General features: G+C 39.6%; 1 protein-coding gene across 1 annotated transcript; it reads left to right on the forward strand.

Moving 5' to 3' along the window:
• Positions 1-1,021: 1,021 nt before the first annotated feature.
• On the forward strand, positions 1,022-19,179 carry eif3eb (eukaryotic translation initiation factor 3, subunit E, b). The gene is made up of 13 exons (XM_062047156.1): positions 1,022-1,157; positions 1,743-1,860; positions 3,875-3,992; positions 4,075-4,117; positions 5,814-5,918; positions 6,018-6,143; positions 6,218-6,342; positions 7,725-7,851; positions 7,916-8,017; positions 14,359-14,468; positions 14,546-14,648; positions 14,726-14,860; positions 18,922-19,179. The coding sequence occupies exons 1-13, from the start codon at positions 1,068-1,070 to the stop codon at positions 18,958-18,960; spliced, it is 1,341 nt and encodes a 446-aa protein (XP_061903140.1). The 5' UTR covers positions 1,022-1,067; the 3' UTR covers positions 18,961-19,179.
• The last annotated feature ends 88 nt before the right edge of the window (positions 19,180-19,267 follow it).

Here is a 19,267-nt window from a genome sequence, read left to right on the forward strand (position 1 = left end):
ACTGAACTTGTGTGAGCCTATGGCTTTGCACTTTGATATATATATATATATATATATATATATATATATATATATATATATATATATATATATATATATATATATATATATATATATATATATATATATATTTTTTTTTGCATTCTATTTTAGTTACTTTATTGAGTTTACAACCCCCTGGCGCTGATTTGTACTGTTTTTGTACTTACTTTGAATATTATTATTTCTCGATTGTTTGTAAATGTTGCAGTTTAGAAATAAAGATTTATAAAATTCTAAAAAAAAAAAAGTAAAACCCCCAAAAAACTGCATACTCATAAACCACTTTATTTGTTACAAATAAAGTCGGATCCAAAAGTGACGTGTACTGTCTTTGTTCAGTCCGCCTTGTCAATAAAGTTGCTTTTTTCAAAATCAGCCAAGATGTCAATATGTAACTGCATTCTCATAAACCGCTTTATTTATTTATTACATTTTTATTTATTTTTTTAATTTTATAAACCTTTATTTCTAAATTGCGAAATTTATAAACAATTGAGAAATAATAATAATCAAAAAAATAAGTACAAAAACAGTACAAAACAGCGCTAGGGGGTTGTAAACTCAATAAAGTAACTAAAATAGAATGCAATATATATATATATATATATATATATATATATATATATATATATATATATATATATATATATATATATATATATATATATATATATATATATATATATATATATAACAAAGTGCAAAGCCATAGTCTCATACATGTTCAGTAAATAATTTAAATGTGGAACACAGCATCATCGTTTTCACAGCTTTTTGGTTGTTAGAGGTAGAGAGTTGTAATTCTTTTTTAAAGGCACAAAAAACAGGTCGGGTATTGAGAAACTTACATTTATGAATATAAAACTTAGCCAATAGTATAATGAGGTTGCAAAGGTAAAATTCCTTTCATAAACCGCTTTATTTGTTACATCAATACAAATAAAGTCGGATCCGGAAGTGACGCGTATTTCGTCTCTGTTCAACCCGCCTTGTCAATAAAGTTGCTCTTTTCAAAATCAGCCAAGATGGCGGAGTACGACCTGACGACCAAGATAGCACATTTTCTCGACCGGCATCTGGTTTTCCCCCTTTTGGAATTCCTTTCCGTGAAAGAGGTGCGGCCATTTCTCCGTCGGGACGTTACTTAAATGCGTTGTTATGTGTTGTTTGTTTTATGTTGTCATTTTATGCCCGGATAATGTGTGCCGAGCTAGCGTTAGCCTGCAGTCACGTTGGCGAGCTAGCTTGCCCAGTTGACGCTCAATAGGGACATTTCCATTTTTTTACTTAATTATTCTTGAAATAAACTCCTAGCTATAGGTTGTTATAAGATATAAGAGCAATAATTAGTCTGATTGCGAACGTAAGTCGTTTATTGTTATTGTTAGCCTAGCCTAGCTTAGCATGGTGTGTGAATGGAAGTATTGATTGATAGATTTAAACTTTTATTAGTAGATTGCACAGTACAGTACATATTCCGTACAATTGACCACTAAATGGTAACACCCCAATAAGTTTGTCAACTTGTTCAAGTCGGGGTCCACGTTAATCAATTCATGGTACAAATATATACTATCATCATAATACAGTCATCACACAAGTTGATCATCAGAGTATATACATTGAATTATTTACAACTTTATTTGACATTTATGTGCTGGACCTAATTGTAATAAAGCCTTGTAATTGCATGCAAACAGATCTACAATGAGAAGGAGCTCCTTCAAGGGAAGCTGGATCTTCTCAGCGACACCAACATGGTGGACTTCGCCATGGACGTGTACACAAAGCTGTATCCTGACAAGGAGATCCCACATTGTGAGTAGACAAGCAGCAGTGATGTAAACGTCCCCAATTCAAGATGAATAATAACTGCATTCGGCTTAAAAATTATAAATAAATTAAATGATAAATGGGTTATACTTGTATAGCGCTTTTCTACCTTCAAGGTACTCAAAGCGCTTTGACAGTATTTCCACATTCACCCATTCACACACACATTCACACACTGATGGCGGGAGCTGCCATGCAAGGCGCTAACCAACACCCATCAGGAGCAAGGGTGAAGTGTCTTGCCCAAGGGCACAACGGACGTGACTAGGATGGTAGAAGGTGGACAACCGCACACTGGAGTCGCCGGTTGCAGCGTCTCAAACTGGTTCACATTGGGTTCACCCGACCAAGTACAAACCCCAAAAGCTGTGAAGTTGTCACGTTGTGTAAGTGGTAAATAAAAAGAGAATACAATGATTTCCAAATACTTTTCAACCTGTATTCAATTGAATAGACTGCAAGATATTTAATGTTGGAACTGAGAAACATTTTTTTTTTTTTTTTTTGCAAATAATCATGAACTTAGAATTTAATGGCAACACATAGCAAAAAAGTTGTCAGAGGGGCATTTTTACCAGTGTGTTACATGGCCTTTCCCTTTAACAACACTCAGTAAACGTTTGGGAACTGAGGAGACACATTTTTGAAGTGGAATTCTTTCCCATTCTTGCTTGATGTACAGCTTAGGTTCAACAGTCCGTTGTCGTATTTTACGCTTCATAATGCGCCACACATTTTCAATGGGAGACAGGTCTGGACTACAGGCAGGCCAGTCTAGTACCCACACTCTTTTACCATGAAGCCACGCTGTTGTAACACGTGGCTTGGCATCGTCTTGCTGAAATAAGCAGGGGCGTCCATGATAACGTTGCTTGGATGGCAACATATGTTGCTCCAAAACATGTATGTACCTTTCAGCATTAATGGTGCCTTCACAGATGTGTAAGTTACCCATGTCTTGGGCACTAATACACCCCCATACCATCACACATGCTGCCTTTTACACTTTGCGCCTAGAACAATCCGGATGGTTCTTTTCCTCTTTGGTTTGGAGGACACGACGTCCACAGTTTCCAAAAACAATTTGAAATGTGGACTCGTCAGACCACAGAACACTTTCCCACTTTGCATCAGTCCATCTTAGATGAGCTCGGGCCCAGCAAAGCCGGCGGCGTTTCTGGGTGTTGATAAATGGCTTTGTCTTTGCATAGTAGAGTTTTAACTTGCACTTACAGATGTAGCGACAAACTGTAGTTACTGACAGTGGTTTTCTGAAGTGTTCCTGAGCCCATGTGGTGATATCCTTTACACACTGATGTCACTTTTTGATGCGGTACCGCCTGAGGGATCAAAGTTCACGGGCTTGGCCGCTTACATGCAGTGATTTCTCCAGATTCTCTGAACCTTTTGATGATATTACGGAGCGTAGATGGTGAAATCCCTAAATTCCTTGCAATAGCTGCTTGAGCAATGTTGTTCTTAAACAATTTGTTTAGGCATTTGTTGACAAAGTGGTGACCCCCGTCCTTGGTTGTGAATGACTTGAGCATTTCATGGAAGCTGCTTTTATTCCCAATCATGGCACCCACCTGTTCCCAATTAGCCTGTTCACCTGTGGGATGTTCCAAATAAGTCTTTGATGAGCATTCCTCAACTTTCTCAGTCTTTTTTGCCACGGGTGCCACCTTTTTTGAAACATGTTGCAGGCATCAAATTCCAAATGTGCTAATATTTGCAAAAAATAAGAAAGGTTTCCAGTTCAAACATGAAATATCTTGTCGTTGCAGTCTATTCAATTGAATATAAGTGGAAAAGGATTAGCAAATCATTGTACTCTCTTTTTATTTACCTTTTACACAACGTGACAACTTCACTGCTTTTGGGTTTTGTAGTTGCTGATGTAGTTCAGTTGAAAAAGGCAGACCATTTCAGAATGCCAAATATGAGCGCCGATAATCAATCCAAGTGTGTTGTCGTCACTGACTGATGTCCCTTGCAGCCTTGAAGGAGAAGAGGATCACCGTGGTGGGGCAGCTGAAGCAGCTCCAGTTGGAGATACAACCCATTGTCGTGATGTTTGAGGACCCGGAGACAACACGGCAGATGCAGTCCACCAGGTCAGCGCCCTACTCAAATAAATAAAAACACCGTCTTAATGGTTGCAAACAGAGCTAATTGTGTCCTTCGATCGCTGAACAGAGACGGCAGGACGCTCTTCGAATACCTGGCCGAGAAACACAACGTGAGTATTTATGTCCCCATTTTGACTCCCTCTGCCGCTCCCCTTAGATCGTAATATCACAAAGCAGGCGACTACTATCGTTGTTTGTTTTCATAGCAGCCTGCAGATATAACACGTTTTCATATGCAATTGAAAATACAAGGATCTCTCATCAATGTACTTGCAGTGGTTCTATGAGAACTATCAATATGCTTTAACTTGAGAGCCTGACTTGGGACCTTTTGTTTATATTCAAGTACTTGCATTACTATTCTGTTAAACTCTGCCGGAATAAATAGGCATTGTTTTTACATTTTTTGAAATACTGGTCCAGGCTCTGGTTAAGCACCGTCACCGTATTTTGAGATGCATTAGTCCTTTTGTCAGGTTCAAACACTGATGACATCTATTAAACCAGACAAGAAGCAAGGAATCAAACAGAGACAGAATTAAATTTGGCCTGTACCCTGTACCCTTGTACATTGTCCCACCACGCTCTGACGAAAAATTGTACGCCGCCTCTTTTATTTGGACTTTCCCTGATTACATGGCAACAGCTGTTTCTGAAGGGACGGGGGTCGTAAACAGCCATCGCCTTTGGTTACAAAACAGTTCAAAGAAAAGGTCCCTGGAGGGGGGTCAGGCTCTGCTTCCTCTCCGCTTTGTAGATCTCGGGTCAAGACAAAATCTTCCTGTGGATTACAATACATCAAACAAACCGACACCTTCATGTCGCTTCCCATCCTACACAGTGGAGTTTTACAAGCCTTTTGATTGGTAGGATCAAAGACAGCTTTTGTCCTCTCGCCGGGATCTCATGGCAACACAAAGTTTTGTGATAACTTAGATACAATTATTCTGACACCTTTTTTTTTTGGTACCGACTGAATTCCGTAGGTAATACCGGGTACCAATTCGTGTAAAATCAAACAGTACCATCTTTTGACACTTTTGTTGCAAAGCAAGCATTCCTGATACAAAGGAATGCTTTATATCAGCATTCCTTTGCATTCAAATTAAAGACCCTCATCTTATAGAGATGAGGGTCTTTAATTTGACCTGCTGTTGTACTCCGTCTCAAAGTGTTAACATGTGCTCAATGTTTCCTTACCATTATTGCTATGTTGTCTATTACCATTGTTGCTATGTTCATTCTTTTTACATTGTTGGTAAAATTTTTATTACAGTGTAATAATTATTGTTACCTGTGGTAATGCCACCACGATACAACTTTTGTATTATAATCTTTGAACAAAGAAACAGTGAAACTCAATCAATGTATTAATCACTGAATTGAGAACTGGGGGTGGGATTAAGTAAATAATCTTCATCCCACTCTCTTTCAGGCAAAACTGGACAATCATGCTTACATACTGTACATTACCTTTTGCATTATATTAATTTATATTATGTATTGTCTACCTTGTACCTTTTTTTTTTATGTCATTGCCTGAAATAAATGGGGAAAAAATGAAAGGGATCAAAGGTAAAGCTCCACTTTTAAAAATGTGCTAGCTTGATGCTAATTTACTTTGGTTATGCTGGTTAGCATTAGCGATTTTACATGGCGATTGCAACACCTCCAAATGTGGTAATGGCAACTATAAGACGCACGTTATAAATAAACAGCCGATGTTTTTAAGAAGTACGTTACTTACAGTGTCAACACTTTGTCGAAGTCAACAAAAGTCAAGACTCTCATGTTGTGATTTCTCAGTTCCGCCAAGAGTACCTGGACACCCTGTACAGGTACGCCAAGTTCCAGTACGAGTGTGGAAACTACTCTGGTGCAGCGGAATACCTCTACTTTTTCCGTGTGCTGGTAAGAAAACCACCGTTATTTTGTGCGTCAGTACGGTGTCGTATCTAGCATGAAGCAACTTCAGTGTTTTATAGTCCACTGTATTATACACGCTTTCAGGTTCCGTCCACGGACCGGAATGCTTTAAACTCTCTGTGGGGCAAACTGGCCTCTGAGATTCTCATGCAGAACTGGGACGCCGCCATGGAGGATCTCACGCGACTAAGAGAGACCATTGATAACAACGTAAGTGAGCACCCTTCAATTTAAGAGAAAAAAAGAGTTTTGTCTTTCAAACCATATTCTGTCCAACTCCGCAGTCGGTGAGCTCTCCTCTTCAGTCACTCCAGCAGAGAACCTGGCTCATCCACTGGTCCCTCTTTGTTTTCTTCAACCACCCCAAAGGCCGAGACAGCATCATCGAGCTCTTCCTCTACCAGCCCCAGTCAGTCGTCACAGTAAATAACGATATAGAGTCACATAAACCAGTGTTTTTCAACTAGTGTGCCGTGAGATATTGTTTGGTGTGCCGTGGGAGTTCATGTAATTTCACATAATTGGGTTAAAAATACTTTTTGCAAACCAGTAGTTATAATCCGCAAATGTGTCGGTGCTGTCCAGAGATCGGCAGAGTAACCGTGTAATACTCTTCCATACTAGTAGGTAGCAGCAGGTAGCTAATTGCTTTGTAAATGTCGGGAACAGCGACAATGGTTTGCAGGTAAAAAGGTGTCTAAAGCTTAAACCAAAAATAAACAAAAGGCGGGTGCCGCTAAGAAAAGGCATTGAACCTTAGGGATGGCTATGCAAAACTAAAACTGCAAAGTAAACAAAAACAGAATGCTGGACGACAGCAAAGACTTACAGCGTGTGGAGCATACGGCGTCCACAAAGTACATCTTACAATAGGAAGTGAAGTGAATTATATTTATATAGCGCTTTTCTCTAGTGACTCAAAGCGCTTTACATAGTGAAACCCAATATCTAAGTTACATTTAAACCAGTGTGGGTGGCACTGGGAGCAGGTGGGTAAAGTGTCTTGCCCAAGGACCCAACGGCAGTGACTAGGATGGCGGAAGCGGGGATCGAACCTGCAACCCTCAAGTTGCTGGCACGGCCGCTCTACCAACCGAGCTATACCCCCCACGGGGCATTTGTCCTGGTTTACCTGACACGTGAAACGTGATGAACTGGGGGGGTGCACTATCCACTTTAGTCGCCAGATGGCAGTAGAGTGTTGAATATCTAAAAAAAAATTGCCATTTTGACCGCAGTTTCAGTTACTATGTAGAGTGGCACTTTCCATTATTTTCAGCAAACTGCATTGCAAAATGATTACTTTATTTTTTATTTAGCCTTTATTTAACCAGGTAAAATCCCATTGAGATCAAAGATCTCTTTTCAAAGGGAGACCTGGCCAAGAGGGCAGCAGCAAGGTTACATTAAAAACAGTAAACTGTAAACAACACATAAAACATCAGATTTACAACATTAAAACTTGACATGACAATCAACAACAAAATAGGAGCGCAAGACAAGAAGTAAAACACTACACACAGGAAAACAGCAAAAAAAAGTCCAAATAAGTCCGGGTGTGATGTGACAGGTCATGACAGTACACCTACTTTGAGACAAGAGCTATAGTGATGCATGCTTGGATATGGTTTGAATTCATATCCAACAATTGTGAGAACAACTTTTTATTGTCAATATCGGCTGCTGAGTTTCATTTTTTAAAATGTTTTCTGCTGGTGGTGTGCCTCTGGATTTTCTCAATGAAAAAAATGTGCCCCTGACGTAAACAACGCCATCCTCCTCCTCCCCAAGGTACCTGAACGCCATCCAGACCATGTGCCCACACATCCTGCGGTATCTCACCACCGCCGTCATCACCAACAAAGACGTGCGCAAGCGCAGACAGGTGCTGAAGGACTTGGTGAAGGTCATTCAGCAGGTAAGGCGAAGGGCCAAACGCTCATCCCAGCGCCTGGCCAAATAAACAACTTTTTCTTTTGTAGGAGTCGTACACGTACAAGGACCCCATCACGGAGTTTGTGGAGTGTCTCTACGTCAACTTCGACTTTGACAGCGCCCAGAAGAAGCTGCGGGAGTGCGAGTCGGTGAGTTGCAGTTTCCTGGTGTGAATGGAGCGTGTCTGCGGGGATAAATGTGTATCACCTGTACCTTAGCGAATCCACGTCTGGCCTGAATGGCTAAATCCGTGTTGTGTTTTTGAAGAGAAACGTTTTTCAGCATAAGCGCAGCCCTTGGGGACCACTTTGCATGCTTGCTTAGTGCTCACATCGCTTTTAATATTAATATGCAAGTTGCAAAATGTAAATGGAGTAATGTTGGCAGCTTTTGGAAGGTTTTTATTGGCGCAATAGAGGACCTCCCATCGGCTCCATTGTAAGTGGACTTTTATCTACCAGTTAGTAGTAATAATAATAATAATAATAATGGATTAGATTTTATATCGCGCTTCAGTGTTTCCCATTAACTGCCAAGATACCTGTGGCGGTGGGGGCGTGGCCATGGGCATGGTCACCATGACATCATCGAGTAATTTGCATAATTTACTACAATGATATGATTTTCTCTAAAAAGGCTCAAAAAATGTATACTTACTAATTAATAATAACAGTTTTGTTTTAAATGTCCATCCATCCATCCATTTTACAATATAATTACAACACTTTATGTACATATTTATATACAGATTTGAACAATAAGTTATTCACTGAAATATATTTATTAATTGTGGTTCTTACAAAAAATATATCTTATAAAATATAAAAGCTAAAATGTCTCTTAAAGCTCTGCCCCTTTAATTAGTGCATACTAAATAATTTAACTTTAGCCTACTACTACAACCATATTATTTACCAGCAACATAAAGTGAAACAGAGGCAGAGGTGTCCTGCCACAGTCAGTAACAAATAAACAGAAAACAGTAGTGGTCAAATACAAATAAGGCAACAAGAGAAGTATCCTACACTTCTCTTTTGTAAAGTAAATCTCAACAGCCTATATGGGCATCTACATCAACTATATGATTTGCCTGAGAAGCTGGACAGGACACACAAAAAAAATAAAAACATTTTTTATTTGTGGCGGACGTAATTCTTTCGCGGCGGGCCGCCACAAATAAATGAATGTGTGGGAAACACTGCGCTTTTCTATTACTAGATACTCAAAGCGTTCACAGACAAGTGGGAACCCATCATTCATTCACACCTGGTGGTGGTAAGCTACATTTGTAGCCACAGCTGCCCTGGGGTAGACTGACGTAAGCGAGGCTGCCAATGTGCGCTTACGGCTCCCCCTTCATCATTCATTCACCAGTGTGAGCGGCACCGGGGGCAAGGGTGAAGTGTCCTGCCCAAGGACACAACGGCAGCGATTTGGAGCGAACCTGCAATCCTCAGGTTTCTGGCACGGCCGCTCTACCCACTACGCCATACCGCCCCGAGTAGAAGTAGGAGTAGTAGTAGTAGTAGTGTTGTCCCGATACCAATATTTTGGTACCGGTACCAAAATGTATTTCCATACTTTTCTAAATAAAGGGGAACACACATTTTTTTTATTATTGGCTGTATTTGAACAACAAATGTTAGTGTACATGAAACATATGTTTATTATTGCAATTTAGTCCTTAAATAAAATAGTGAACATACTAGACAACTTGTCTTTTAGTACCGTATTTTTCCGAGTATAAGTCGTTTCGGAGTATAAGTCGCACCGGCCGAAAATGCATAATAAAGAAGGGAAAAAACATATAAGTCGCACTGGAGTATAAGTCGCATTTTTGGGGGAAATGTATTTGATAAAAGCCAACACCAAGAATAGACATTTGAAAGGCAATTTCAAATAAATAAAGAATAGTGAACAACAGGCTGAATAAGTGTACGTTATATGAGGCATAAATAACCAACTGAGAACGTGCCTGGTATGTTAACGTAACATATTATGGTAAGAGTCATTCAAATAATTATAACATATAGAACATGCTATACGTTTACCAAACAATCTGTCACTCCTAATCGCTAAATCCCATGAAATCTTATACGTCTAGTCTCTTACGTGAATGAGATCAATAATATTATTTAATATTTTACGGTAATGTGTTAATAATTTCACACATATGTCTCTACTGAGTATAAGTCGCACCCCCGGCCAAACTATGAAAAAAAAACTGCGACTTATAGTCGGAAAAATACGGTAGTAAGTAAACAGACTCCTAATTAGTCTGCTGACGTATGCAGTAACATATTGTCATTTATCTACCTATTATTTTGTCAACGTTATGAGGGACAGACTGTAAAAATTGATTATTCATCTACTTGTTCATTTACTGTTAATATCTGCTTATTTTCCGTTTCAACATGTTCTATATACACTTCTGTTAAAATGTAATAATCAGTAATTCTTCTCTTCTTTGATACTTTACATTAGTTTTGGATGATACCAAAATGTATAAACATTGTTTATAAACATAATATGAATTTTTTTAAAAAGAAAAAGGATTTTGTGATGCTAAAAAATATCGATGTTATCATAGTAGTATCGACTAGATACGGTCCTGTAATTGGTATCATTACAGTGGATGTTAGCTGTAGATCCACCCATGGCATTTGTTTACATTGTGACGGCGGTGAGCTATTGTATCCTCCTACGGTGTGTAGTGAAGCATGTTTAGCTATTCCTCGTCCTCCAGTGATAATAATACTTGTAAGAAACAAACTTTATTTGTCAACATGGAGGTGAGGATTAGTGATTTAAAAGTAGCTAAAACACTGCGGAGGGATATTAGCCGCTAGTCTTAAACCACCCCTTCCTGAGGGTGTTTCAGTGTTATAACTTCACCTTTATCGTCAGTTTTTAAGCCAAAGAAGCGTCCATTCTCCCTTTTTTCTCTACACACTGTGTCTGCTTGTAAGTACTCCGTGTATGTACGCGCTGCCTCGTTTAAAAAAAAAAAAAAAAAGCGGGGGCCGGGGGGCAGAGTATAGTACCGTTATTGATTCATTAGTACCAGTATACGGTACAACCCTAGTACACGCTATTATAGTTTTTACACACTCTGTCTAGCGTGTGCTATTTGGGTCTTAGTAAATCAGCCCCCAAGTATTTCATTTGTTTTAATGGTTAAGCTTTTTTTGTTGTAAATATTGCTGAGTACTGTAGCACTTGAAGATTTATTTCAATGAAAAGGGCGTGCTAAGCAAATATTTAATAATTGTGGCGGGCGTTGGGTCCTACTCTGCTCAGCGGTCCCTGAACGGAGCGTAAAAAACACCTCCGTCTCTCTTCCTCTGAGGAAAGCTCCATGACTCAGGGAGACGCTAAGAGAGAGCACAGCTTGTAGGTTTAATGTGCACAATTGACCATCTTAGTTGCTCAGAGAGGAATGGCTTTATACAACTTTATATTGGGGGTATGTCGCTGCTTAATGGTTGAAGACGTTAATGTCTCCGCTTTTATAGTGAGCTGGCGCCAGACACTCCGTGAGTTTACAAAGTGCAGTTATCAATCTACCATCATTTTTATTTAAAACGGTCATACTCAACGTCTGGAGTTTTGCCACGGTTATCATTGCGGTTTATTGTTACATCCCCGGCGTATACCTAAACTTGGCTATTTAAGAAAAGCAGAAAAGTGCTTCTAAATCTTGTTTTATAATTCGGTGTGATTCCAATCCAGCTGAGTCAGGTGGCACCATTATTATTAATGCAGCTTAGGCAAATTGCATTCCAAAACAGCTCCCAAACGAATGGTTTGCAACTGCAAATTGGTTGTCATTCACTTTAAGGAGCTGTTCGGAAAAGCAGACTCGTTCACAAACGTCACATCTCAAATACAGACTCCACACTAGGGTTGTTGGGTATCACGGTACTAATAAAGTACCGCGATACTAATTGATTGAAAACGGCCTTTGAAAAGTACCGGTACTGTACTTTCATCTGCATGCCGCTGTGCGGCGGTGACTACAGAGCCGAGGCGCATGATGTTGAGTGTGTCAAAACGTACACACAAAGTGCATACAAGCAATAATATCTTGGAGAGGAAGAATGGCAAACAACTACAATTCTACTGGTTAATAAAGAGGTGGTGAAGTACAATATGGAGGTATTTGGACTTCAAAACTAACAATAAAAACTACAATTCTACTGGTTAATAAAGAGAGTAGTGAAGTACAATATGGAGGTATTTGGACTTCAAAACTAACAATAAAAACTACAATTCTACTGGTTAATAAAGAGGGTGGTGAAGTACAATATGGAGGTATTTGGACTTCAAAACTAATGATAAAAACTACCATTCTACTGGTTAATAAAGAGAGTAGTGAAGTACAATATGGAGGTAATTGGACTTCAAAACTAACGATAAAAACTACCATTCTACTGGTTAATAAAGAGGGTGTGAAGCAGGGACGTGCACATGATTATAGAAGGGCAGGGGCTCAAAGTCAGAAAAGGGCAGGAAATTAGACATGAAAAGCAACAAAACACTGGTTTATCATTAGGCTATTTATTGTTAAAGATAAGCACTTTAATATTGAACATTAAACAGTGTAATATGAACTTTGAAAAAAAATACAAAAATAAATACCCAAATGGAAAAAACTTCAATGTGAAAATCTGTCCTTCTTCCCTTAACTTGATGAAAACACCATCAAGTTGTAACTTATGGTCTTTCTCACTTTCTCATGTGATCCGCCGTAAACACAGTGCATTTTATTTTGAAAATTAACCCGGTGTTTTATTTTGTATTTTGTACACTACTTCCTGTCCCGCACGATCCGCTCTGCTCTGTGCGGAATTGATGCGCCGTGCTCCGACGTCCGGCAAAAACAGAAGCTGACACATTGAATAATAGAATAATACAGCGTTTTTCTGAAATATTACCCATATTAGTTGCTGAATAAGTGGACGGCGACTAGACCATAACTCACAGGTTCAAGTTGCTCCACTGTCAGGTCTCCTCATGGGCGCAGTTGGCTCTCTCCCCTCTCACTTACTCACTCACTCGCCCTCTCTCTCTCTCTGGCGGAAGCGGCAGGCTCAAACAACCCGGTATTACACGAAAACGTGGAGTTTTTGTACTGCTGTTTTTTTTTGCATCCCTGACAGGAATTTATTAATGTTGTTTAAAGAAAAAAAAACAGAAAAAAAAACAAAAACACACACACAGGCAGAGGGCACTTTTAAGACGAGGCAAAAAAGGGCAGGGGCTCAAGCACCTATAGGGCCCTATGTGTGCACGTGCCTGGTGTGAAGTACAATATGGAGGTATTTGGACTTCAAAACTAACAATAAAAACTACAATTCTACTGGTTAATAAAGAGGGTGGTGAAGTACAATATGGAGGTATTTGGACTTCAAAACTAACGATAAAAACTACAATTCTACTGGTTAATAAAGAGGGTGTGAAGTACAATATGGAGGTATTAGGACTTCAAAACTAACAATAAAAACTACAATTCTACTGGTTAATAAAGAGGGTGGTGAAGTACAATATGGAGGTATTTGGACTTCAAAACTAACAAAAACTACAATTCTACTGGTTAATAAAGAGGGTGGTGAAGTACAATATGGAGGTATTTGGACTTCAAAACTAACAATAAAAACAAAAATTATACTGGTTAATAAAGAGGGTGGTGAAGTACAATATGGAGGTATTTGGACTTCAAAACTAACAATAAAAACTACAATTCTACTGGTTAATAAAGAGGTGGTGAAGTACAACATGGAGGTATTTGGACTTCAAAACTAACTAAAAACTACAATTCTACTGGTTAATAAAGAGGTGGTGAAGTACAACATGGAGGTATTTGGACTTCAAAACTAACAATAAAAACTACAATTCTACTGGTTAATAAAGAGGTGGTGAAGTACAATATGGAGGTATTTGGACTTCAAAACCAACAATAAAAACTACAATTCTACTGGTTAATAAAGAGGTGGTGAAGTACAATATGAAGGTATTTGGACTTCAAAACTAACAATAAAAACTACAATTCTACTGGTTAATAAAGAGAGTGGTGAAGTACAATATGAAGGTATTTGGACTTCAAAACTAACAATAAAAACTACCATTCTACTGGTTAATAAAGAGAGTGGTGAAGTACAATATGTGTCGTCATGCTATCATTTGTCAAATAATGAAGCCAAACACTTTGCCTCACAGTCTCAGACACTAATGCTTTCATGTGAGGCCCAACTGGATGGCTGTAAAAAGGATTAAGATGTGCTGACGCTGCAGAAAGGTCCTGTTTAACACACACTTGATCCAAAAGGCAGCTTAATGGCTTCACATGAAAGGTTTATAGCAGTATTTGCTCAATATTGGCTTACTGTGTGCAGGTTTTATGAATATTTCATGTGCTCATGTTAAGTTGTTGCATGTATTTTATTAGCTCATGACACGATGAAAGGACTTGTTTGTTGTTCTCCCGTAGGTGCTGGTGAACGACTTCTTCCTGGTGGCGTGCCTGGAGGACTTCATCGAGAACGCCCGCCTCTTCATCTTCGAGACCTTCTGTCGCATTCATCAGTGCATCAGCATCAGGTGCGTGTCACACAGCATATTCAGACGTCAAAAGTGGGTGCAGTCGACTCACCCCCCCCTGCCCCACGTTCACTCAGCATGCTGGCCGACAAGCTGAACATGACGCCCGAGGAGGCCGAGCGGTGGATCGTCAACCTCATCCGCAACGCCAGGCTGGACGCCAAGATCGACTCCAAGCTGGTGAGCTCAGCGGCCGACGCGAGAGCGAAAGTCCCGCCGAGCTTCCCCGCTCACTGTGCTGCTGTCGTCTGTCACAGGGTCATGTGGTGATGGGCAACAACGCCGTGTCGCCGTACCAGCAGGTCATCGAGAAGACAAAGAGCTTGTCCTTCCGCAGCCAGATGCTGGTCATGAACATTGAGAAGAAGGTGGCTCACAGCAACAGGAACGAGGTAGAGCTTTATGACGTGTGATGTAAAGACCTGGGGCCGTACTTATCAAGCTTCTTAGACTGCCATTTTACACTTAAGTCCTGAGAATTTGCGAAATTTAGTCCTACTCTCAAACTTAAGAATAAAAGCTTTTTATCAACGTTCTTAAGTATAAGAATCACTCCTACTCTCCACGATATTTAAGAGACCTTCAGAGGTGTCTTAAGTGGTTAGGAGTTGCCAGCAGGGGATGGCACTGAGGCGAGAGAGACGTGCGCGAACGTTCAGGGAACGGAACAATGTTGTTTTTTTTTTGATGACGAGCAGCTGATCAAACGGTATCGTTTAGACAGAGCGGATATTATTTTTGTCACAGATTTAATACTTTTCGATTCCTTGTTGATTTCTGCATGTGTCTGCAGTGGGCTAGTATATATAGAGCCACCCACACCAGTTTCAAATTAGTTGCCTAATTAATGAATTGGAAAGAAAATGTTATGACAGTAGCGTATGTGTGTGGCCGTGAGGTGAGTGACGTCAGTGAGTGTGTGGGCGATAGAAGAGAGGGAGCGGTAGCGTGAGTGCCGGCGGGGACTAGTTTGTTTTGTATTATTTTGTAGTTTATTGTCAAAATATACACTCCCATTGTCCACTTAAATATTTCCAAGATATTTCTTTATTCTTAGACAACGGATTCCCTTCCGTGATTGGTCATTTCTATGGACACAGAAATTACGTCACCTAAAATTCCGTTTACGGCACATAGTAATGTCGTAATTCAGCTCTGAGTGTGACACTTAAGATTCAGTCCTACACTTCGCTGAAAATGTGAGTGAGACGCTTGATAACTAACTTTTAAGTGCAGCTTTCAGCGAATAATTTATTTACTCTTAAGTCAACTCTTAGCAGACTTCTTAGGAGTAATTCTAAGAAGCTTGATAAGTACGGCCCCTGGTCTGCATACAACATGGCTGCTATAGTTTTCAAACTGTTCCATGGCGTTTGTGATGGAATCCTTCCCGAACGCCCACTGCCCTCTGGTGGCGGCGAAGAGTGATTGCTTTCTAACACCAGCATTATGGATAGTAATTAGAGATGTCTGATAATATCGAACTGCCGATATTCTCGACCGATAAATGCTTTAAAATGTGATATCGGAAATTATCGGTATCGGTTTCAAAAAGTAAAATGTATGACTTTTTAAAACGCTGCTGTACGGAGTGGTACATGGACATAGGTAGAAGTACAGAGCTGTTGCGTCTCCCAGTCATACTTGCCAACCCTCACGATTTTCCCGGGAAACTCCAGAATTTCAATGCCCCTCCCGAAAATCTCCCGGGGCAACCATTCTCCCGAATTTCTCCCGATTTCCACCCAGACAACAATATTGGGGGCATGCCTTAAAGCAGGGGTGTACAAAGTGCGGCCCGCATCTAATTGTTTACCGGCCCGCCACACATTCTGGAAATGCTATTGCAAAAATTAAAAAAACATTTTAAAAAGTGGAACGAGATGAAATCTAACTAGAAAAAGTTGCAATGTTGACACAAAGCTGCCATGCAGGCTTTTTTTTCTTTTGTCTATCTTTCTTTTTTATTTTTATGCCATTGCTCCAAAAAAAAAAATCAATGTTATAATGAATTATTGACCTATTCAAGGCTCCAATTATTTCAAATATTTCACCTTAAAATGTTTTATGTGGGAAATATTGCATATATTGTGTGGTTGCCATACAAAAACATCAACATTTTATTTGACAAAAGAGCATAAAACAAACAAAATAATAGTTGAAACGTAAAATCGACAGATATATCTGAAGTTGAGCTCGTAACTTAAGTGTTGAAAGTAAAAAAAAAACAAATAAAAATGTATCACTTTCTGAGTAGGGCACCTTTTGGATCCCAAATATATTCAATGGGATTTTATTTGTCTTTTCACTGTGATTACTCAAAAATAATAATGAATTAAAATCAATGGTGTCCTGCGTTATTGATATTTTTAAGGCTCTAATTACTTCACATCAAACATTGCTTTCTGAATGTTTTGGGCAGTGGGGGAAATACTGCATATTTCAGTTTTATTATAAAAAACTAAGTTGTCTTTGACAGAAAAGGCATAAAACGTTTTTTGTTTTTTTTTAACTTTATATCAACCTGAAGTTGATATACTGTACAAATTTACTGTAAGCGTTATATAAATAAAAAAATAATAATTTGACTTGTTTTTAACATTTTAATGACTTAGACCCTTTATGTTCCCCGGTAGCCCTAAAGGTAAAAAACAAACAAAATCCATATTTTTTAGAAAATTAAAAATATCAAAATGGCCCCCGCATGCTTTAATTTTTCCGTGTGCGGCCCTCAGTGGAAAAAGTTTGGACACCCCTGCCTTAAAGGCACTGCTTTTGCGTGCCGGCCCAGTCACATAATATCTACGGCTTTTCACACACACTAGTGAATGCAAGCATACTTGGTCAACAGCCATACAGGTCACACTGAGGATAGCGGTATAAACAACATTGACACTGTTACAAATATGCGCCACACTGTGAACCCACACCAAACAAGAATGACTAACACATTTCGGGAGAACATCCGCACCGTAACACAACATAAACACAACAGAACAAATACCCAGAACCCCTTGCAGCACTAACTCTTCCGGGACGCTACAATGTACGCCTCAACCCCAATACTCTGTAAAGTAAGTTACATTTCATATGGTGAGATGAGTAAGATTATTTTGAAAATGAATGGATGGATGAATAAATTCAGAATGTTTATCATGGTTCTTCTTCTTCGTACTTTGTAAAGACTAAATTTGAAGAGTTTCTTGAAGTGGATCATATTAGTACATTGTTTGATTGTTTTACTTAATCCATTCCATCATTTAATTCCACATACTGATATACTGAGGGTTTTAAGTAGAGATGTCCGATAATGGCTTTTTTGCCGATATCCTATATTCCGATATTGTCCAACTCTTAATTACCGATTCCGATATCAACCGATACCGATATATACAGTGGTGGAATGAACACATTATTATGCCTAATTTTGTGGTGATGCCCCGCTGGATGCATGAAACAATGTAACAAGGTTTTCCAAAATAAATCAACTCAAGTTATGGAAAAAAAAAGTGCCAACATGGCACTGCCATATTTATTATTGAAGTCACAAAGTGCATTATTTGTTTTAACATGCCTCAAAACAGCAGCTTGGAATTTGGGACATGCTCTCCCTGAGAGAGCATGAGGGGGCGGGTAGGGTGTATATTGTAGCGTCCCGGAAGAGTTAGTGCTGCAAGGGGTTCTGGGTATTTGTTATAAATAAATGATAAATGAGTTATACTTGTATAGCGCTTTTCTACCTTCAAGGTACTCAAAGCGCTTTAACAGTATTTCCACATTCATCCATTCACACACACATTCACACACTGATGGCGGGAGCTGCCATGCAAGGCGCTAACCAGCAGCCATGTGAGGCAAAGGGTGAAGTGTCTTGCCCAAGGACACAACGGACGTGACTAGGAAGGTAGAAGGTGGGAATTGAACCCCAGTAACCAGCAACACTCCGATTGCTGGCACAGCCACTCTACCAACTTCGCCGATTTGTTCTGTTGTGTTTATGTTGTGTTACGGTGCGGATGTTCTCCCGAAATGTGTTTGTCATTCTTGTTTGGTGTGGGTTCACAGTGTGGCGCATATTTGTAGCAGTGTTAAAGTTGTTTATACGGCCACCCTCAGTGTGACCTGTATGGCTGTTGACCAAGTATGCCTTGCATTCACTTGTGTGTGTGAAAAGCCGTAGATATTATGTGACTGGGCCGGCACGCGAAGGCAGTGCCTTCAAGGTCTATTGGCGCTCTGTACTTCTCCCTACGGCCGTGTACACAGCGGCGTTTTAAAAAGTCATACATTTCCGATATTACATTTTAAAGCATTTATCGGCCGATATTATCGGACATCTCTAGTTTTAAGTGTTGTACGTGCATACAAATGTTTTTCAATTACATTTTTCTCTTCAGATTATGTTTCTCCTGGGATTGATCTTTTGGATTGATCATTTATTTCCTTCCCACAGACCCCAAACTGGGCCGCTCAAGACTCCGGCTTCTACTGAAAAGAAAAAGACAAGTGGCTTCCCGCCAGCGTCATTCCTCCGCTCCAACAGGCTGCTTGAGTCTCTCTCAGATATGTCCCGTTTATTATTATTCCCCCTTTGGAACCATGTGGGAGTTTCCACGTCAAATGTTACTTTATCCCCCACATATTCTGAAAGTAGCATACACACACACACACACATGTCAAATCATTATTAAAAACATGCCTCTTTGGAAAACAGTGTTCTTCTTCTTTTGATTCCCACTTTGTCCGCTAGATGTCACTGTTGCCTTATTGTTGCTGTGTGGAGTGTTCTTGTATAGTAT

This window comes from Entelurus aequoreus, linkage group LG05 (assembly GCF_033978785.1).
Source record: "Entelurus aequoreus isolate RoL-2023_Sb linkage group LG05, RoL_Eaeq_v1.1, whole genome shotgun sequence".
Taxonomy (NCBI): Eukaryota; Metazoa; Chordata; class Actinopteri; order Syngnathiformes; family Syngnathidae; genus Entelurus; species Entelurus aequoreus.

What these genes read in the sequence shown, in the direction of transcription:
- eif3eb (XM_062047156.1), top strand. Translation starts at nt 1,068, where the DNA reads ATGGCGGAGTACGACCTGACGACCAAGATAGCACATTTTCTCGACCGG. An exon ending in TCTACTTTTTCCGTGTGCTG is followed by an intron (nt 5,919 to 6,017) that starts GTAAGAAAACCA and finishes ACACGCTTTCAG; the next exon opens with GTTCCGTCCACGGACCGGAA. An exon ending in CTCACAGCAACAGGAACGAG is followed by an intron (nt 14,861 to 18,921) that starts GTAGAGCTTTAT and finishes TCCTTCCCACAG; the next exon opens with ACCCCAAACTGGGCCGCTCA.